Source organism: Accipiter gentilis, chromosome 31 (assembly GCF_929443795.1).
Source record: "Accipiter gentilis chromosome 31, bAccGen1.1, whole genome shotgun sequence".
Lineage (NCBI taxonomy): Eukaryota > Metazoa > Chordata > Aves > Accipitriformes > Accipitridae > Astur > Astur gentilis.
The window spans coordinates 6,766,385-6,787,355 of NC_064910.1; the positions used below are offsets into that span (position 1 = coordinate 6,766,385).

At 44.3% G+C, this 20,971-nt stretch overlaps 1 protein-coding gene across 9 annotated transcripts in view; it reads right to left on the bottom strand.

Annotated features, from left to right (window-relative positions):
* MAP4K4 (mitogen-activated protein kinase kinase kinase kinase 4) overlaps positions 1-20,971 on the bottom strand; it is a 170,408-nt gene that overhangs the window by 17,176 nt on the left and 132,261 nt on the right. For 2 of the 9 annotated variants that reach the window (XM_049834550.1, XM_049834557.1), the window contains 12 exons: positions 19,288-19,374; positions 18,386-18,610; positions 14,871-15,032; positions 12,609-12,839; positions 11,577-11,683; positions 10,453-10,604; positions 9,652-9,749; positions 8,147-8,322; positions 7,612-7,732; positions 6,239-6,430; positions 3,742-3,859; positions 3,303-3,473 (listed from right to left, as the gene is read on the bottom strand). In XM_049834550.1, coding sequence (XP_049690507.1) covers positions 3,303-3,473; positions 3,742-3,859; positions 6,239-6,430; positions 7,612-7,732; positions 8,147-8,322; positions 9,652-9,749; positions 10,453-10,604; positions 11,577-11,683; positions 12,609-12,839; positions 14,871-15,032; positions 18,386-18,610; positions 19,288-19,374 — 1,840 coding nt within the window. The remainder of the gene's footprint in view (positions 1-3,302; positions 3,474-3,741; positions 3,860-6,238; positions 6,431-7,611; positions 7,733-8,146; positions 8,323-9,651; positions 9,750-10,452; positions 10,605-11,576; positions 11,684-12,608; positions 12,840-14,870; positions 15,033-18,385; positions 18,611-19,287; positions 19,375-20,971) is intronic. The other 7 variants (XM_049834552.1, XM_049834551.1, XM_049834553.1 and 4 more) reach the window with 7 other exon arrangements.

A 20,971-nucleotide genomic window follows, 5' to 3' on the forward strand; every position in this document is an offset into this window, starting at 1 on the left:
TTAAACTTTGTAGCTATTTATTTGCAACAGTGTTTCAGTCCAGGAGCTCATAAATTGTGCAGAGAAAGGTCAGATACAGCACAGGGAATGGAAATCAAACCAAACATCTGACTCGCTTTATTAGACTTCTGTGTTGCAATCCCCAAGTAAAACTTGTCATCCTTAAGCAGAATAAAATAACAAAATGAGAAAAGCAAAACTCACACAAAGATGTTCATAGCTATATTGCTTAATGGCCTTAAACCCTAGTCAGACAATTAATGCCCAGATACAACTATACCAGTGCCAATGGATGTATCATCTGGACTGATCCCATGATGAACCTTTTCTAAGGCGGCACGTGGGCTCAGTGTCTCGGTGCGGTCTGCATCTACAGCAGTGACATGCCTTCTCACAGTACTGAAGAAGGATGAGGAACGCTACCTAAACAACAGCGTGGCTACCAGGCATGGGAGCGGTTTGCAAAAGGGGGGACACGTTCACCCTGAGCCGAGGGGCACGACGTGTCTCCCCAAGGGGACAGGGTGTTAGGGGGGAGCAGAGCGGCAGCCAGCGGGAGGTAATGAAGGGGAAGGGGCCTGAGCTGCTGGTGCTGGGCCACTCTGAAAAGCCTCTGAATGGATGAGAAGAGGTCAGAAACCATCACACATCTCCGTCCTCCTCTCTCTTGCCTTTTCAAGTAAGGAAACTTCAGAGGTCCTAGCAGTCCCCAGAAACCGCCACATCTCTTTGCTCAGATTTGCTGTTCTGCTGTTCCTCTGCCCCCTCCAGGCAGGAGAGCCCACGGATGCCGGCAGGCACAGAGCCTGTCTTGGGAGAGGGTCTGCTGCTCTCCCAGGCTCTCCTTCCCCTGCTGACATCTCCTCCGTCCCCGTCCTGCCCTCCTCCTCCCTCTGCATCCCCCACATGGGTCTGCACCCGCTGGATCCCATCCCACAGCCCCCAGGGGCATTTTGCCCAGGGGGGAGTTTCACACGGTCCATCTCCCGTACTGGGAGACATCCTCCAACTGGGAAGCAGCAGCAGGTAGCAGGGACAGCGAGGCACGCACTGCGTCAGGGCTCGGCACAGGCTGCAGCAGCACCAAACCAGCCAGGGAAGTGCCCAGCAGTCGGTCTCCTTCCTGCAGCTCCAGGACCCATTGACTAAAGCTGGAAGTGATTCAGCTTCGACATGTATTTTTGTATTTTTTCCAGCGTGGATTACAATTCAAAGCAAGCCACATGCCAACTGCTCTCTCGGGGTCCCTTCCCCTCTTTGCACATCGGTGCTCAATTGCTTCCACCTCCACCCTCATCTCTTCCTCTGCCGCCTTTGTGGTACAGTTGCTTCTGCTTCAAGTTTACATGCACACCCGTCCCCAATCCCTTTCCTTAGCTATATGCATTTTGAGATGAAACAAATGAGGTACTATGTCGGTGGCAAGCAGTGGCTGTATTTTAAAATGCAGGCACTGTCTTTATTCACAGCCAGCAGAGCTCTTCTAGTGCCACCCTACAATTAAGCAGTTCTGGTTTTTCAAACAAATGGAAACGCTTCCTGAAAAAGTAAACGCTCTCTGCGGAGGCTGGGTGTAAAAGCCTACGCTGCTGCATCCGTGTCATTAACATTGACTTTCACCAGTCAGAACTAGAAGAAACAGCATCACAGACCTAATGCAACCAGCAACCTGCCAGATACTATGGCATTAGCACTGATAAAGGCAAAGCAAAACAAAGCAAGGCAAGCCCCCCCTCTTTTTGAGTAAGAAACATCACCATTGAATGGCTTAATTTGCTTAAAGGTAAAGGAAGCTAAACCTTATCAAGAAATAAGCATGTGTACCAGCTTGCATCACCATCAGCTTGGCCTTAAATGTTCAACAATGGAACGCTTTGTCACAGCTGTAAAACACCTCTAGGATTTTACACCTGTACTTTAAATCACCATAACAGTCAGATAAATGGATCAAAGAAATATAAAACCATTAACACAAATTGCTACTGGCAAAACAAGGCAGATCAGAGAAATCACGAGTCATCTGTACTGATCCCATACGATTTCTCTCTGTCTTCGCCCTATCACAGCCTGAAAGTTTACATTTGCACAAGTCTTCATTTTATCAGATAATTATTCATAGGAATACATGCAGAAATAGCACTGGGGTAAAAATTCCCACCAGTAAATTCTGGAAATAAAGAAAACAGCAGATAGGAAGCTAAGGTGCCAGGAGAGCTATTTAATTGACATGGCTAGAAGGACAGGACCACAGTGCTGTTCTGAGAAACAAGAAATGCTGGAAAGAACCCCAAAAGAGAACTAAAGCCTCGGAAAGAGCTGTGAAAATGTAAACAAGAGAAGTACACTGTGTTACTTATACAGTCATCATGTGACTCAGGGGAACGGCCAACTCTCTTCATAGTTTTTAAAATGACATGCACGTGCACTTACAGTCTGTTAAGTTTAGGGATACTAGATAAATATGTACGTAATATACACAAGCATCATCTATTAACATCTAGATAATGAAAAAATTCAGGTGGCCCCATAGCTTCTGGCTGAGAAAGAAATGACACAGCAGAGAAAAGCTTTCGCTGGGTGTTGCAGCAGTGATTCCACATTACAGCAGGCAACAAGCAATGCCCTAAGCCTTCCACCAGTGTAGGATCCTGACTGTCTGACACCCACATAAATTCTCCCTTGTGACAAGAAGGCCAGACGCACTTGGTCAGCTGACATCCCATACCCAGCTCCTCTCTGCACTAAACCGCTCTTAACGAAACCAAGCCACAGTCACACACTGTAAAACATCCCTCCTACCCTTCTCTTTTTCCCTCTTCCTTCCTACATAAACTGATGACTGAGGTGGAAAGTCATCTTACAAAACACCTCTTAAATCAAGGTCCGCAACAACACACTAGCAAAAGGCTTAAGAAGATGATTATTTTTCAAAAGAAATACCCTGTGTGCACCAGGAATACAACGCAAAAATTTGACTACAAGCTCCCACAAGCTGCAAGAGATGTACTAGCAGGGGTTAGAGAGAGCTGAAAAGGACATCCTGACGGGCTGAAGGAAGTCTGAACGGTGCCATCAGAAGCATGTATACAGCAGTGGGAAATTATATCAAAGCAGAAGCAACATACTGTAAAAAATATAATAATATAATCAGCTCTTGCAAGAAAAAGATATAAACAAGCATTGAATAAAAGCAGAGAAAACAGCTATGGTTTCAGAGATACGTTCTCAAAGACTGTAAGCTCATAGTGGCACATCTGCACTTCAGACGTGCAGGAGGCAAGGGAGGAACAGGTTTGCATTACCCCATAAGGCAGCACACAGTATCTCAGAATTGAATCTCTTCTTGTATTTGCGAATCTCTGGGGTATCACTCTGTGGCCGCGTATTCGTGGGATTCACATTGACAACTGATCCTTTCCGCGTAGGGTCTTGCCTTATTGCCTCTGATCTCATTGCTTCACTAGAAAATCCTACTGAAAAAGAGAAAAGTAAAGTGCATGTAATATCCCTCAAGTGCTAAATTCTGGCCATATATTCTTTACACCATACAACCCAAATCAGTAACTGAGAATACTGAGCAAGTCTTTCTTTTTGTAAGAAATGTAAATGGAAAAAGAAATAAACTATGCAATCCCTTGCAAATCAAATAAAAAGCATGATGCTAACATTCGTAAGTATTTTAAAGAGCCACTGAAGTCACTGAACCCTTTTGCAATTGTCGTCTTCAGCTACTTTACTTACCCACAGAAGTCACAGTTGTCCCACTAGATGGAGAAATCTGTAGTAATCTGGGGTCTATAAAAGGTGTAAAGGAGGAGGAAGATTTGTGTTTCTGGAGTGTGTTACTAGCGGACTGAGTCTGCAATGTAAATTTCAACTTTATTAATATTAATGACAATAAAAAGCACGGATAACAACAACCAACATTTTTAAGTCACTACAGAATTATGCTACAGAGCCTCCCCAAGCGTTCATACTTCCTTTACAGATACACAATGCACTGCAGGCACCACACCTGAACTAGATACATATGCACACTGCACATGTTACAGCAAAATGTAATTAGCTAAACTGTCGTCCCTGTCAGCTCAGCTGCTAGCGAAGATTTTCAGGAGTGGCCACTACAGTCAGGCACAAAGCGAGGGAATGTTTCTTTTTTTAAAAAATCCGCTTAAATGTATGTATACTATCTTCTCTGCAAACTGTCCACTGCCTACAACTTTTGAATTTATAAAGCATGTCCTAAAGTGAGCTAGTTTAATAAATTATGAAGTTTGATCTCTTGGCTTGTGCGACAAAATCAGAACCATCTGGGATCAAGCATTCACTTCTACAGTGGATTATGTTTCAGTGTCCACTACTGTTCATTCTCCCTGTTTTGTTTAAACTGAGCCTCTTGCCAGAAAGCTGCAGCAGGTTCTTCCACCTTTATTTGACAAAGCAACATATTAAACCTGTATCGAACAAAGGGGCTCATTAGTGTGGAAGGTGTAGCAAACGGTGATATGAAGCTATGAATATGTAGTGGATAAAATCACTAGTGCTTGCTGAGTTATGTGGTCTAAACATGAAAAAAACATAAAGAAAGGAAGAAGACAAGTGAAACAATGAACTGTTAAAAGTGGAAATGGAACAACTTAAAAACCCTTGCCAGTTTAGTATTATAGTCACAACACTGCATACTGAAGCAGAACGGGACAAGTAAAAAAAAAAAAAGAATATATATAGATAAAGGGCATGCATGTGGGTAAATTATACCAAGCAGTACTGGGTTTTTGTTCAGCTTTATGCAAATGTAGTTAGAGACACTTCTTTATCATCAACTAATCAACCTCTGATCTTTCTAAGCCTCTACTCTCTGCAGAAAAAATAGCAGCGGGTCTTAGGAGTGTATCACTCCCCTGCACAGCTCAATACCGAAAGACTCCTTCGCCACCAGCCACTGCCACAGCCTTCACTTCCCAAGCGGAGTTAACTGAACCCTGCTTATTTATTGCTTAGATCAAAGTAATGAGCAAGCGTATCTCTGCATCAATCGGCTGATCTCTATAACCTACAAGAGTGTGCTTTTAGGAAGATCAAAGACCAATGAAGCATAGCTGAAAATTAAGTACGCTAACCGAATTTCTAGGAGAAAACCCTCCAACCCACCCTCCTGCTACGTGGTTCAGAAGCATTTTTGATCCTGCGGTAAACACGTGCATTGCCATCAGCCTACCCAGCTCAAGGCAACCTCTCCTCGTCACAGCCCACCTGGCAGGACGGCCCTGAGAAGCAACAGCTTCTTTTCACCCAATTTTGCTCCCCCTGTACCACTCCTGCTTGCGTACAGAAAGAGGCTCTCCCCGAAAGCCAGGCCAGCCCCCCAGCCGGGAGCAGAGCCACCATCCTCGCTCACTGCTAGGGTTGGTAAGGGGCAAGTAACGCCCCCGTTCACACTCCTCTGCTGCCAGGGGTTACACACACGTGGAGCACTGGTCTTGCCCACCACTCACCAGGGGTGAGTAAGGGAAGGCACCGAACCGGGATCAGCCCAGGACGGCACAAGAGGGAGCTTCCCCCGCGGCGAAGCCTTGCTTCTCCACCTGGACGCAACCAGTGCGGGTGGAGGACGGTCATCTTTACACAGCCGCTTTTGAGAGTACGCACACACTTGGAAAAAACCCGAAGATTTCCCCCCGTTCGTTATTTGAAAACAACAATACCCCAGGCTTTTCCAACCCTCCCGGGCAACACCTGATTTGTTCACCCAGCCCATGTGGCAAGCTTTAAAGAGCAAAATCCCTCCGCGGCCGCTTCCTCTCCCAAAGGGTGAGTTTCCACAAGCAGCTCCTCATACGTGCGGAGTTACTAGCCCAGCCTTTACTGACAAAGCCAAAAGTAACCGCTAATTTTTAAGAGGCACACTGCTTGCAATTAGCCTGCTCCCGGAATAAAACAGAATTAAAAAAAGAGTATTGGCTTGAAAATGCAGTAGTCAAGTTTAGTTTAAAACGAACGCCATGCAATTAATGACTCACTAAGAAGAAGCAAAAATAGTAAACTGGCAAGTTTGGCGTGGGACTGCTCTAGAGTTAAGGGCTTCTTACACAGAACTGAAATGTGTTATTTGGGAGGTGGGAACAAAGGTGACAGAAAAAAAAAGCAGGGGAGATTGGCTGGAGTTCCTTTGCAAACTAGCTACTCGGCGATGCTGCTATAACCCTACGAAAGCAGCCAGCTGTGGTGTAAGACATACCTCATTAGTAGTTAGCTTGTCCTGGGGTGTCTGTGGGGACATGGTGGGTGTCGGCTGGCTGGAGGATGGGGAGGAGGAGGTGGAGGAGGTGGAGGAGGAATGGCTTTGCTGTAAGAGATCTGGCAAGAGGTGAATGCGACCGGCAAAGCCATTGCTCTCATGATGGCTGGCACGCTTTTTGTCAACTGTACTCTGTAGAAAAAACAGGCACACTTGTCTTGCTCAAGTGCTGCTTAAAGGTCTATATCCCTAACAACCTCTCTCCTTCTCTCCCTCGCTCGCTTCCTACCTTTTTACATTGATTTTTTAATTTATTTTAAAAAATAAGCTGATAATACATGCCTTGATGCCTGGATGGAAAGGGGAAGTGGGCAGAGCTACTAGAATTCAACAAATTCCCACCTCTTCCGGCAGGCAAAAGCTTAGTTCATGTGGTTGACTTGCACAGCCAGTTACACTAATTAACAGAAGAGTAACTGCACTGGTAAGTCTTTCACCACAACACGGACAAGCACATTTTGGGGGGTGGGGGGAGGATTTCTTCCCCTATTGTTTTGTTTAAGACTAACTTAAATCCTGTACAGATATGAGCTTGGACTGTCTGGTGAATGCCTTCAGCTAACTATTTAAAACAATAAGCATGAAATCTTAATTTTCAAACCAGAGGGCTCAATTAAGAAATTGGCATTCAGTTGTGAAATTCAGAAATGTGATTACTGAGGAAACTCCTATAAGCTAGCACGCTCATTAACACACGAGCTCATTTAAAGCAGGGAGTCATTATCTTTCAGAGGCACAAGAATGCAGTATTTTCAGAATCAAAGGCAACAACACAGCGCTCTAGCTCTGTCCACATTCTCTGCCTCGCCACCTGTTTTGCTTCTCTGTTCCCCCACGCTAACTGTTGCATGAATTTGTATGTACGTGTGTGTGTATGTCATCTGGTTGGTCTGTATACCCTCAACTACAGGTTCAAAACAATTTAAAAACCCTGAACGCTCCCCCCCAGCCTCCCTCCCAGCCCCACTCCTGAGAGCCATGTTTGGTTCTATGGTAAAACTAAACTAAGTTCTTGCTCCAGGTACTTGCTCCGCACACCTGCAGCTTTTCTACCCTTCTCTCCCACAGACTTTGAGGTACTCTGCATGGTGCTGCCATGGGTGTCACTGGAAAGCATGCAAAACAGAAGCAAGGGGTGAAGGGCTACTCTCCTCTTTGCATGCATCAAACATCTTGCTCATCTGAAATTCACTACAGCTGTGTCTTGATAATACGAACAACAAATATAATGTAGAAACAGCATGGGTGAATGAGCGAGTGGGTTAATGAGCACAGAAAAGGTGCAGCACTGCACAGGGAAGGAAAAGCAATACCTGTCGGACAATTAAGGTGCCCTCCTTAGAAGGAGTCAAGGCAGGTTCACTCTCCACATCGTCATGGACGATCATCGTTTTCACTGACTCTGTTTCACCATTGCTCAAGTTCAATGTTGACCTATTTGCCGGACAAGAAATAACTGGAGTGAGATAATAGCACTCGTGCCCCAGCTTTTGCTGCCCTACACCAAGGCACACTCAAAATTCATTTATATTGGGACCAGAGTGGAATATTTACATAACCAGACTAGAAAAGCTTCTCTATTAAAAAAAAAAGTCAGGACTTTGTTAAACAATGCTTCTTGTTTTATAACAAATCAAGGAAGAAGAGGGAAAGGATGCAATTTATAAAAGCCTGCTTTTTGAAAAGGTTACCCTCAGTGTTTGAAAACGTGAACATACAAGGCTATGTCTTGCTCATAAGATTGTTGTCAGCTGAAAGAACTAACATACAAGCCAAAATACCCAACGTCCTTTTCCTTCAACCCCCTAAGAGGGAAAACAGAAGCAAAACACTGTTACAAGAACTAACACTGCTCGGACATCATCTGGTCCAGATGTAGATTCATCTGCTCCTTCTTGTTCCATATCATCATCTTCCTCATCTGTTGTCCCTGACTCCTCACTTGAGGATGAATAATCCGTTACTTTATGTGGAGGTCGCACATCCTCTACCGCTCGCAATTCCTTTGCCAACGCAGTTAAATCCTGATGGGAGAGGGAGGAAAAAAATGATGTTGCAAGGAAGAGAGGAGAAGAGTTTGCAAGACAAACCCACAGGATTAGAGCCTGAGTTTGCTCACTTGTCCACTGCTCTGTTTCCATAGCCCCAGCAATACTGTTTCCTTTGATTTATTCATTCCTGATAGTTACCAAAACTCATTTTCTGATAAATTAAAGCACCAAAAGAGTCAACGTAAGGAGGCCTTGCCATCTTATAGAAAAAATGTGCATACTCTGAACCCAAACTATCTGATCATGACTTCAGTTTATCCCATTATACCATCTGAATAGGACATATACAAGCACCCAGACCCACTGTCACACAGCGGTTGACTGTCACAGTTCATTTTCCTAAACTTTCTAGGTGAATAGCATCCAGCACAAGAAATCTAGGCAGCAAGGTAGCAGAAAGATCGTAAGACTCATTGAGCCAACTAAGGCACAGGCACAGAGAACTGATCTCCTTGAAACCTTTTGATCCATTTCCAGTTGCATGGATCCACGCTAAGGAGTTCACCTGAGAAGTCAGATTCATTAGCACCATCTCAGTCGCACACAACTGTCAAATAGTATGGGATGTAAGCTGCTTTTCTGTCTGCAGCCTGGAGTGTGGGCAAACCAGGTTTGCAGTCAGTGCAATCTGCTCTCAATTGTGTTAGCTATGCTTTATTTAGCTCAATAGAGTTTATGGCAAATACTTCACACATTATACTGTGAGAAGTGAAGGACCAACCTCTCTGTTTCTTTAAGAAAGCAGCTTTAACTGACAGATTTGGGTGCTAGTGCAGTATCTTAATAGCAAGAGAAAAAAGTTTTAAGGAAAGCTGGAAATACTGCAAAAACCCACTGTGATCCTCAGATATAACTGGACATGGAGCCATAATCAACTGTAACAGCAGCCAGATAAAGAAAATGTCAGAAATATATCTTCCCCAGAAAATAGCAACAATTTAAGGTCTTACCACTTCTGCCTGCACCATTCAGCCCAGCATTGGCACATTCAGGGCAAATGCACGATCATTGGTCCAGCCCCAGGAAGGAAGCACAGGATTGAAAGAGAGAAAGGCAAAGGTTAGGAAGGAAGAAGACCAGAGAGCAGAAATCAATCCCAGAAGCAGAGCAAATTCTAATATTTAAAGTACTGTGATGCGTGCAGGCAGTTGCAGAGCCCAAGACATGCTGCTAGGCCCACAGATACAAACTCCAACTCCCTGAAGTTCACCCCCAAAGGCACCATGAATGGAAGCTCACACTGCACTTCTTGTAAGCCTACCTGAAAGAGAGGTGGGACAGGGGAAAGTGGATGCGACTTACAGCAGGCTTGATAGGTCTGAAGACTTCCTTTTTCTCTTCAGGCTTTTTAGGTGCACTTTCGTGACGCTGCGATGGCGAACCCTCTGATTTGGATGATGCTGCATATGTCAAGACCCCGAAAGAACACAGAACAAAGATTTAGCAGGAAGCTAAAACATGTTTTCTTACTTCATTTTGGAGTGGGGAAGAGAGGCGAGAAGGCTATCAGGCAGTGCCTGACAGCAAGACCTAAGTTTCACTGGTTCACTGTTACAGCGCCCCCGAAAGACTATCCAAAAAACCATCGGAAGCTGTGATCTGTATAGGTGCAGCTGACCTATGACTGAAGCCAAAGTAAACTGTCACACACTTGTAAATCAAAGAGGGTAACTCGAGTGTGGCCACAAGCTGGAAAAACTGCATCAGCATCCAGCGTAGCTCAGCTGAGACGTAGCTGTAGCAGTCTGCACCCCGTCAATAACGGCCAAGGTGATAGGCAACAAGCATCAAAATGTGCCCTGGCACACAAGAGGACGGGAGCTATGAGAGCATGGAGACTGGGCTGCTTGCACATAGGAAAATGCCGCAGTGACTGGACGTGAATCAAAGAATAATGAAACACTTTCACGATGACTTCTGCGCCTACCGTCTTTCCCAAACAAGGACACACAGCCAATGGGTGGGTACTGGAAGCTAACCCATCTTTCATACTGCGTGCTCAAAGATCTTTCCCAGGGAGGGCTATCATCCTTCACTACTGATTGTTTTACAACTTAATTAATTTAGAAATGCAACATTATAAAGGGTGGGGGAAGGACTTACATCTCACCCGGAACCGCTCTCCAGACCCACTCTGAGAGCCGGGGTGGGAGCCAGGCTGTGAGCCAGAGTTGCTTGAACCCGAAGAACTGCCACTGCCCGGCCTCGGTACGAGCTTCTCCACCCTTTCCCACAGCAGGCGAGGCTCTATATTGCTGTATCAGGGAGGGAAGAAAGTCTTTGTCATACACTTCAGTTTCAGATTCCCGCTTCTAAACTCAAACATCACTCCTCTTCAGTGTTTTGCTAATAACTCATCTGAAAGAGCACTTAACACTGAGCTGAGGGCATCAGTGATGCTTCACAGCCCGGGCAGTGGCTCCCCTTGAAATATCTATTACCTTATTTACGATGGTTATAAAAAAAAAAAAAAAAAAAAAAAAAAAGAGGTTTAGGTGGGTGTAGGGTATTCTTTTTATTTGGAACTGTCTACCTGCCATTCTTATTTATCTAACCTAAAGTGGACAGTTCTCTCAGCCTGCACGCAGCAGGTTTAAAATTGGCTCAGAATTGCCCTGGCCACCCAAGCACAAGCCAAAAAGACATCACTGCCTGTCCTTCTCCGTATACCCTCACCCCTGTCCAGTGAGGCAGTTCCAGAGTGGCCTGTCCATGTTGCTCTGCTGAGCTCTGGAGGCAGCCCCTTCCTCCTCCCTCCTGACCTCAGATGCTCTGTGTCACAGCTCACGGATGTTTCTCCCCCTCTTAAAGGCTGGGTCTGGCTGAGAGGCCAGAAAGTTTCTGAGATCTCTTTGCTTTTAGATGTTATGAACAATTCTGCTACCAGTAAGCCCTGCAGTACGCCCATGATGACCTGTTGCACCAAAAGGCAAGATGTTCATGAATGGCCACGTTTTTTCAGATATCTTAAGGATATTTTGAAATTATTGCTAAAGTTACGGGGCAAGCAACTCAAAGCAGGAGAGGGAAGAAGAAATTTTGCCAGTGTTTGTTGGCACGTGTGCTGCAGCAGGGGAAATTAATATTTATCATTACTGAAAAGGCATCCAAATTCATCTTCTTTTCACATCCAACAGACAATGCCAAAAGCTCTCTGGAAAAGCCTGGCTTCCCATCAGCCTTTTCCTTCCAATTTGAGAAAAGCGAGGACATGTACGCTTACAAACCTCGTGGAGTTTCGTTGACCTGCTTGGTTATTTTGCTGCCCGCTACCCTGCAGTGGAGAATCGCGGCGGGACAGGACGGGTGATCGGGACGTTGTTCTCACAGGTACCTTGGGAGAAAAAAGGTTGCGTTAAACCCATGAAGAGGAGAGACAGAAGAGGAAGATTAAACATCTCCTGCTACAGAATATATTCTTAAGATTTTAACAACACTTAATTCTAAGTCCAAGCTAGCATCAATGACCAAAAGCAATAAACAAACACCCACAAAACCAAGAGCCTTAGTTGGGATGCTGTTCAGATTTTGAAGAGAACTCAAAGTTTAGCCTTAACATTAAGTAGTGTTTAATAGTTACCACACAAACACATACACACCCCGCTACCCTCCAACTACTGAGACATTTAAAAAGAATATGGCATTTTGACTGAAGCAGGGGAGGCACAAAGCAATTTGCTGAAACAGCATGAGAATTAGGAGAATAAGCTCAGGGGAACCAAACAAATGCCCGGGAATGGATCAGCAGAAGGCAAAGACTGGTGGGGGAGCAAGAATATACTCAGAAGAAGCAAATCCCAGTGGACGGGAAGGGGGTGGGAGCAGGAGAGGAGGAGGAAATATATTGAATGTTTCCTTTTTGTTCAGTTCCATCTCAATTTTAAGTATGTGTATGATTCATAGTTTGGGTTGCTAACAGATGAAGAGGAAAATTAACTCTGAGCAATAACCTCAGGGATATTTTAAATTCTTTCCTGAATATGGTCATGATTTTTTAGCTTTGCATAATAAATTGTCTCTCTGAAATAGCTGCATTCTGTAAATAACTGCCAGTTTTATATTAAGCTTCAATATTGTACTTAAGGTTGATTACCATTAACCCATTGACTGAACACCTACATTATGATCTGCCTTTCAAAATACTGTTACCAATGCTGGCACAAGGGCACAGTCTTCCCAGTGCCCAGGGTATCACATCCTTAAAAAAATAATAATTAATAATAAAAAAAATAGCACACATCTGTCTTTCTACTTCTTACCCTTGGAGGCACCTCGTCACTGTCTGATCTAGCCCAAGCCTTTTGGGTGGGGTCGGGTACCTCCGACTTAGAGTCAGAACTCTGATTTAGCACTTCACTGCGTGAAGGTGGATATGGGTCCTGGGAACGAAGATGGTGATGAGCAAATTTGGGAGAAGGGTCACTGAAGGAATGGGATCGCGAGACAGGGGAAACATTGTTCTTGAGAGATGCCAGATGGGACCACTGTACCTTACAAGAAAACAAAACATAAAACATTCAATGCGCTCAGTATAACTGGCTTTCCAATTAACACAGAATAAAGGCAGGTGGGGCGGGCAGAGACAAATTGGTTATGGCATTAGGTAAGCGTGGGGTGGAATCAATGCACTTAAAAGCAAGGCAAGCGCCCAAAGAACGTAACAGACTGAAAATACAGCACATATGCATTTTTTGTGAGATACGCTCTCCACATACACATACACTGGTGCCCAGTAAAAAAAGGGACCTAATATCTGCACCGTGAGCCTGAGCCCAAAGGCCACTAAAGACAGAAGTTGCCATCCATTCCCCGGTCTTCAGTGGGCTTTGGTCGGGTCTCATGGTAGCACTGGTGGGCTGGGAAATTTGAAGCAGATATTCAATTGAAGAAATGTACAAAATTAAAGAATGCTGTACAATGTGCAAACCGACAGACATTTACGTTACCTAATCAATTTAGGAACTAGATACAGTTCCAAACTTTTGGAGAAAGACCATAACACAAAAGCCTTTATTCCTTTACAGTCATTGCAATATATATAAAAAAACCCATAATATATATTGTATATAGTATACATATGTACAATGCATATTATACTTACACCATATATGTACCATATACTGTACATATACACATATTTATACACAAACTAAGCACACATGTACACACACACATATTCAATTACACGTACTGAGAAGGCACAACAGTGACTCCAGAGTCGGACCTCCATTGGGATTTCCACTGAAATCCATACTGACCCTTCAGCCTACCCCCTCCTTGTGCAGAAACCTGCATTTCAGAGTCAATTTCTGAAACTACGGAGGAGGAAAGGTCATAACTGAGGAACACACTATTTTCACACCTAATAATTAAGCAAAACTTTGCTTTCAATCCCAGTTTCAGTAGGCTGGTTGTATTTGTTTTTATATGATTATTATTTCCTCAATTTTAATACACACAGCTGTTGAAGAGCCTGACTATCATTAATGTGAGTGGAAGACCCAGACTTTAAAAGTAACTGGCACAGAGAGCATGAAGATGCAAGTCCAATATTTTGAAATAGTCAGAGAGGTTTGAATAAAAGCCAGGAATTAATGAGTAAGAGATGAAGTTCTGTCCCAATTTCTCCCACTCTCCCGTCTGTTCAAACTCTCCTGCTGCCCAAAAGAGTTGCAGTACCTAGTCACAATCAGGGATGGTTTTAGCTTGCACTGTCATCAACAGCCTTAATTTGGGAGAAGAAAATTCTGCATGGAAACAGAGGAACTGAATGCAGAACTATACTGTTTAATTTAGCACATCTAAATCACTCAGAATTTATAGGCGATGTCTAAGTTTTAGACAAAGGTTACTTTTAAAATTTATGCTGTAATTCCTAAGAGATACAGATACCAAGATCTGGAGGCTCTTCATTAGGAAACAACAGAATGACGGCAGCCACGCAGCTCAGTGGTTTCAGCCTCTTTTTGATTTTCCAGGGGTGGTACCGAGCTCTATTTAGCAACAGGCCTACTGACAACAAACTTGCTTTTCTTAGTCATGTTTTGTAAATCTCTTCGAAGCAGCGCTCGTACTATTAAAAGCCACTTGTTTAGTTAGCTTTTTCTGCAAGAATTTAAAAAACCAAGCAAGCTCACTTCTTCCGTGAGCATCCTTTTTGGTAGTAAATATCTTGCACAGATCAAATTCTGAATTGTAGAAGTGTACTGCAACTGTCACCAGTGTTTAGCCCACCATTCCTCTGTTGCACAGATAATAACGAAATGCAACAGTTCAAATGTAGATCTAATATTAAAAAAACCCCAACCACCAAACACCACCACCAAACCCACAAATCCATCAGTTTATCAATAAAATAAGCAAAACCAGACAAAGAGCAAATCTACTGAATAAGCTGCTTTGAGTAACAGCGCTACCCTTTACATAAGGCTTTCTAAGTGCCAAGATCTGCAAATTTGAAGGAAACACGGTGGGACCTCTGCATTTCCTCCAGGCTCACCAAGATTTTCCTGGGCACTTACCTGGGGCTCCATCGGCCTCTGCAGGGCAGGCTGAGCAGGTTCTGAGTTTCCGTTGGAAAAGGACTCTGATCTTGAAGGCACTGGTGGCTCCAACACTTTGCCCATCTGTTTAGACTGTGCTTCAGGGGAGCCCTGATTAGTTTTTCTAAATCTCTCCTCCACCTAAGGCAAAATAAATGGAGGTTAAGCCTGGAGTCAATAAAACCAACTACACTAGAAATATGAAGATGAGTACCACCTTTTTTTTTACCATAAAGAAACCAAATACATTTGGGGCTTGGCAGGATTTCTTCCCTACCGCTTTCACCAGCACCGTAAAACACAAGAGTGAACTGCACCGAAGTGGCAAGTACGCCAATGTGGAAACATTAGGAAGAGAGGATATAGCAGGCAGTAAGATGTGAAAGGTCATTACGGGGCTTCTTTCTGCCTAGACCAGTTATTATCCATCAGTACTTTCCTCACAGACAATAAAAAGGATATATGAAAACAGAAACAACTTTACAATATAAAAGTAAATTTCCCATTGCTACCCCTTACTGTAGCTACCCACCTTACTCAGCCAATGGTATTTGATTATCTGCTTTCCTGTATTTGTCTCTTTGGCAATACAAGAAGAGATAGGATAAGCTTCTCTCTACCCGGTAATACTGGAGGCTGTTCAGCTTTAGGTAAAAAACTGTAGGACTGGTCATCCTCTCTCTTAGGAGATAGACCCAAGATGACCTCACAGCCTGCACTGAACAGCCCCAGCAGCTTGTTTCTCCTTCTCAGGGAGGTGTAGAAGTGATCCTAGACTAACTTCGAGAGCCTATCGAGGGGAAGACTAAGTCAGAAAGTGCTCAGTCCTCAACAGAACATCAAGCGAGGCCCCCATGCAGAAATGCTGCCTCTTCCAAGGCCACAGCATTGCGAACAAAGCGAGAGGTACGAAGGGCAAGAGACGGACGGAGGGTCCGGGCAGAAAGGAAATATTCTCCCATTTCCGAAGACAGCCTGTGGCTGGAACCAGGGCAGCATGTGTGTTTCTGCCAGGGGAGCTGCCTCTGAGGAATGCTGAACTCCCAGCACTTTATCAAAGCGTCAAAGAAAGATCAAACTGGCAGCTTGGGCTGATTTCATTTGTTGAGATTCTGCTCACAAGATTTGCTTTAACCCTTGTGCCCGGAGCACAAAACCAGTATTGGGGTGGTTTCCTAATTGTTCCCTAGCAGTGATGGTCTGGAGAGACTGGCTGTTCATATACCCACGTCAGAAGACAGAGGCAAGTTTCCAGGACTCCTCAGCTGGGCTGCTTTACAAACCCAACCTGCCTCTGCTTTCCAAAATTTGAGGACAGTAGCAGTTTGCCTGTGGGAACAAGCAGACAAGCTTCTGCCAGGTCTACACAAAATACACCATGTCTTGGGAAGTACAACAATAATGGAGGCAAGCATCTTCACCATACAATCATTTTCACCACCATGTTCAACTTGACAGAGCCATCCTTTAAAGTTTAAAAAAACAGGCCAGACTCCTTGTTATGAATAGAACAAGGAAAAGCCCCAAGTCCTTCTGTCTGAAGGAACAGGCTTTCTTGTCTCGAGCTGTAGATGATAGGAGGTTTCTTCCACAAAGCACATGAACGGCATGAGCCACATGTCCTTAAAACCAGGCAAGAAGTGGGAAGGAGATAGCGACTGCATCGCTGGATAAAACCAGGCCCTGTTCCAGTCATCTGACTGTCTGGACCAGAAAATGGTATTAAGTCTCATTTCTTGCTCTAAGCTCCCTGCTGTTTCCCAGAGCCAATCGTAGAAGTCCTTTTCCTTATATCCTCATTGCTACTGCAATGGGAAAAAAACACCTTATCGGCATTAGACTTTGCCAGAACAGGAAAGTTAGTCCACTTTGGCTTATCATCCTGACTGTCAGCATCTGCGTAGATGGAGACTCTCTGGAGAGCAGTATGCCCCCCAAGTATGAAGCACAGAACACTCACTGCAATTCACTACTTTATGTCAAGAATGACATCAGAGTTAATAATGCCTGCTGTTAAGATTAACTGGTGTTGCTACCACTGCCAGGCACCAAGATATTATGGCTATAATTCTACCACACTTTTTAAAAAGACTATTACACAGCAATCTCTGGGAAGATCTGACACAAATTTTCTGTGCCTTCGCTTTACTCCCTTCTAGCTAGAGCAATCACAAAAGAAAAAGACTATGACAGAAAAATAGCTGAGTCAGTGGTTCTGCTAAAGGATATAACACTTTGAATCTTCAGGAGTTTCTCCTCTTTTCAACTCCAAAGGGAAATGGGAGACGAGGAGCAGATACAGTTCTGCATCCCTCCAAAGCCAGCCTTCAGGCTGGACAGTAGTGCTGCACTGGCACGATGCTTCCACTGAGGTGGGCGAGGAACGTGCAACAAGGTCAGGAGGGCTGGTTCCACGCCTGCACCACCACATACTGGACAAGTCTGAACTTCTTCCGAGAGAGAGAGACGTACCAGATACTTCAACCACCAAGAGGAATGGATGAGATAGCACAAACATGGTTTATGAACAACTTGGACAACAGCATCTACAAGAAAATGAGTTTGGGCTCACCAAGCGCCAACAGCAATACTTCAAAGGCAATGAAGCGCTACTGGACGAAGGTGGACTGAAAGCTGTTCAACAGCTCCAAGGATTTTTTTGTTCTCATTCCAAAATGTGTTTACCTAGTTCTCACATGCTGGTGATGAATGCCATTAAGAGCTTTGACCAGTATTGCCCAGTCCAGTGGTTTGTGGGCAGTATGGTGCTCAAGGGAAATATAAGAATAAGACCGCTGAAAGAGAGCCAAGTATGCATCAAAGAGGCAATTACTTGCTTAGCAATGTTACCCATGGACCAGTGAAGACAGGGGACCATTCACTGAAACAAACAGCACTCTGATGATTTCAGATCGACCTGCAAGTGCCCAGAGTCCAAGAAGGCAGCACCACAGACTTCCATAAGAGCAGGACGTGATCTCAGAGGAGAATACTTAACACTTCAAAATTGAAACTAATTAAAACCAGGTTTGTGTTCACGAGAAGGAAATTTCCAAGAGCTAAAGCACCACATGTAAAGACGTGCTGTGTGCAAGCATCCCTTACAGGTTACTGCTTTCCAATTGCCTCCCAGTTTCCAATCGCCAGTACTTGCCAGAGACACAGATCACCAACTGCACCAATGCTTCCTATGACAACACGCCTGATGAAGTGCAGATGAGATTAACTTCCTGACACGATGCTTCCAAAACCAGGTCCCCTCAGTCTGCAGCCTACCAGAATTTCTTTCCACCCTTTACACCTCAAAACTCTGACCTCCGATGACTGCAGCAGAAGTACTCCGAAGTAGCCCTCAAGTTTGGAAACCAGCGGCGAACATTTTAAAATATCCTGCCCCTTATGATTGACACTTTGGCCTCCAACTGTACTATAGCAGAACTGCAGTCACGATGATGCCAACAGGCAGGGGCAGAGGAGCAGGTAGCAGGACTTACCTCACGCGCTCTCTCAGCAGGCTCATAGTGGGATTTTGGCTCAGGGGTATGATAGCTTTGTTTATTTCTTTCTTGCTGCTGTTGCTGCTGCTGCTGCTGTTGCTGCTGCTGCTGCTGCCGCCTGTGATCATGCTGCAGCGACAGGAGGTAGGCTTGCTCCTGCTGCAACTGGCGCTGGAGTCGCTCCGCCTGTCGGTGTTCCTCCATCTCTCGCCATCTGTATTCCTTTGAGAGAACACGTAAGTAATTCAAGACATGACACTGACTGTACGGCGGACGTGTCCCTATCCATCCCGTTAAAAATGCACCTTTCTGGTTGTTGTTGCCTTTTTTTTTCATTATTATTTATTTATTTCATTGTTAAAGTGTAACCAAGAGCTAAGTTAGACCAATATGGCATGTGTCTTATGTTGGGAAAGTTGAGAGTGTGCTGCTAAGCTTGACATGATCGGAGAGTTATGTCAAAACTGATTTTTATTAAAGGAAAAAAAAAAAAAAGAGTTATCTATTCTAAATCCAGTATAAAGTTCATAAAACAGTGATTTAGACCAACACTAGGCCATTGTATCCTGGGGTGGATTTACATATCATGTGTGCTTTTGATCTGCAACATAAGCACTCTAGTTCTTCACTGAATGCCAAGGTCTGTTCAGAAACTCGACCACCACACCAGAACTGTTCCACTTTAACATAAAGCCTCCTCTTACTGCCCAGAAAGCAGTGTGACCATACAGCACTTCTCATATGTGCCTGTCAGCCCACGACGCCAGCATAAATGGCCTTTTAATCAAGCTCCTTTGTCGTCATACTGTCAGTGCAGCTGTGCCCGACTGAGGGAAGCCTAGGACTGGCCAGATAAATGGATCCTATAGCTACTGAACAAAACAGATACAGTGCTTTACCAGTAACATGGCCTGCTCCTGGAGCAGCTGCTGCTGTAGAATTTCCAAGTGCCGCTGCTCCTCTTCTAGCTGTCGCCTGATATACTCCTGTCACATAGAAATTACCCAGCAATAAATTTATTCAAAAGGAATGCATCAGAACCCCCTGGGTGGAACACCACACGCTACTTCCCCAGTTCAGCTTTAACGAGAAACGCACTTCAGGATGGATTAGTGCCTGCAGAACAATTTAGGAAGCCCTGCCTCCTGAGCATCGGATTTTGGCCCCTTCTGCTCTGAAATTTGCACTCCTGCAAACGTTGCCGGCACGGGCCAGAGCTCGTTTACGTATTTTGGAAGTGGTTTCAAGAAGCAGCAAAATGCACTTGAAGGTTTTGGAAAGTTAAAACACAGCAAGTCCGACTCAACACAGCCAATACAAAGTCACATGCAAGTTGTATTAAACATTAGTTTGTTGCACTGGTGCGATGAACTGTTAGCAACAGCTAGAGCCAGGCGTAGTGTAGGCAGACCTGGAGCAAGCTCCCCCCGAGGGGCTCCGCCAAGTGCGGTCGGGACCTGCCCTGCCGTCTCCCCTGCCGCCCTCACCAGAAGCTTCTCCTGAGCAGACGCCACCAGCCTTGCTGAATTATGCGATGGTTATGACACAAACAAACATCCACCAGGAAAAACAGATATTAGACCAAACTCGCTCGCTCTTGCGATCTAGCCGTCTCTTCACCTGCAGCCTCAGCAGGTCGAGAGGTTTATCCGCTGCTTCGCCTGACCCCCTGGAAGAACTCAGACTCTGAAGCACCAAACCCAAGCTGGTAACGTCCTATCATGCAATTAATGGAAGTATGTAACATGTGCATGCGCACACACACAAGCACGCGCACACACGCACACATTTACAGTGTATGTATAAAGAAATTAATGGATCAGTGATACAGCGATGGGAGCTATAGAGAGTCTTGTGACAGACTGATGAGATACACTATACTGTTGTTACGCACATTGGCTGAGCCATAGTTTGGGTTAACAAAAATTCTAAGAGGGGGCATGTCTTTTCTTCTAAAAAAAAAATGCCAAACCAAAACAATTCAGAGTGGTTCAGCTTGGCCACATCAATTAACCATTTGTCGTTATTGGCACTGTGCGTAATTAGCATTTCAACAGTTTAAAAAGCAGCTGGGGGAATACCCGGTGTCTGCCCAAAAGCAAATTGCTATTCTGTAATTAGAGATTTTCTATATATTTATTCCCATTGGTTAGTCTTTTCTCCTTTTGACTCAAAAATCTTTGAAATATATACAAACACAACAGAATTCCCCAGTAACACGATTATCAATGATCTCAAATACAGTGACTTTACATAAGAAAAAAATTAAGGTATATCAGGCCAAAACCAGCATTCCTGAAGTTAATGGGAAGTTTACAATCAGCCTCTAGGACAGTAGTTTTGGCCCTTTATTTGGGATCAGTACATGCACAGTAATTATTACCCTGATTATCACACTGATCAAAGTTTCTAAAGGATTTTAAAACATGCAGATTTCATGCATAAATATAGCAGCTGAATTTCAGAGTTTAAAAGGTTTCTCACCTGTGCTTTCAATGTATTAAGGGCACACTGACACAACTTAAGAAATACTTGCTGCCCGAACTGGCATATATTATTAGAGCTGATTTTAAATAGAGAGCA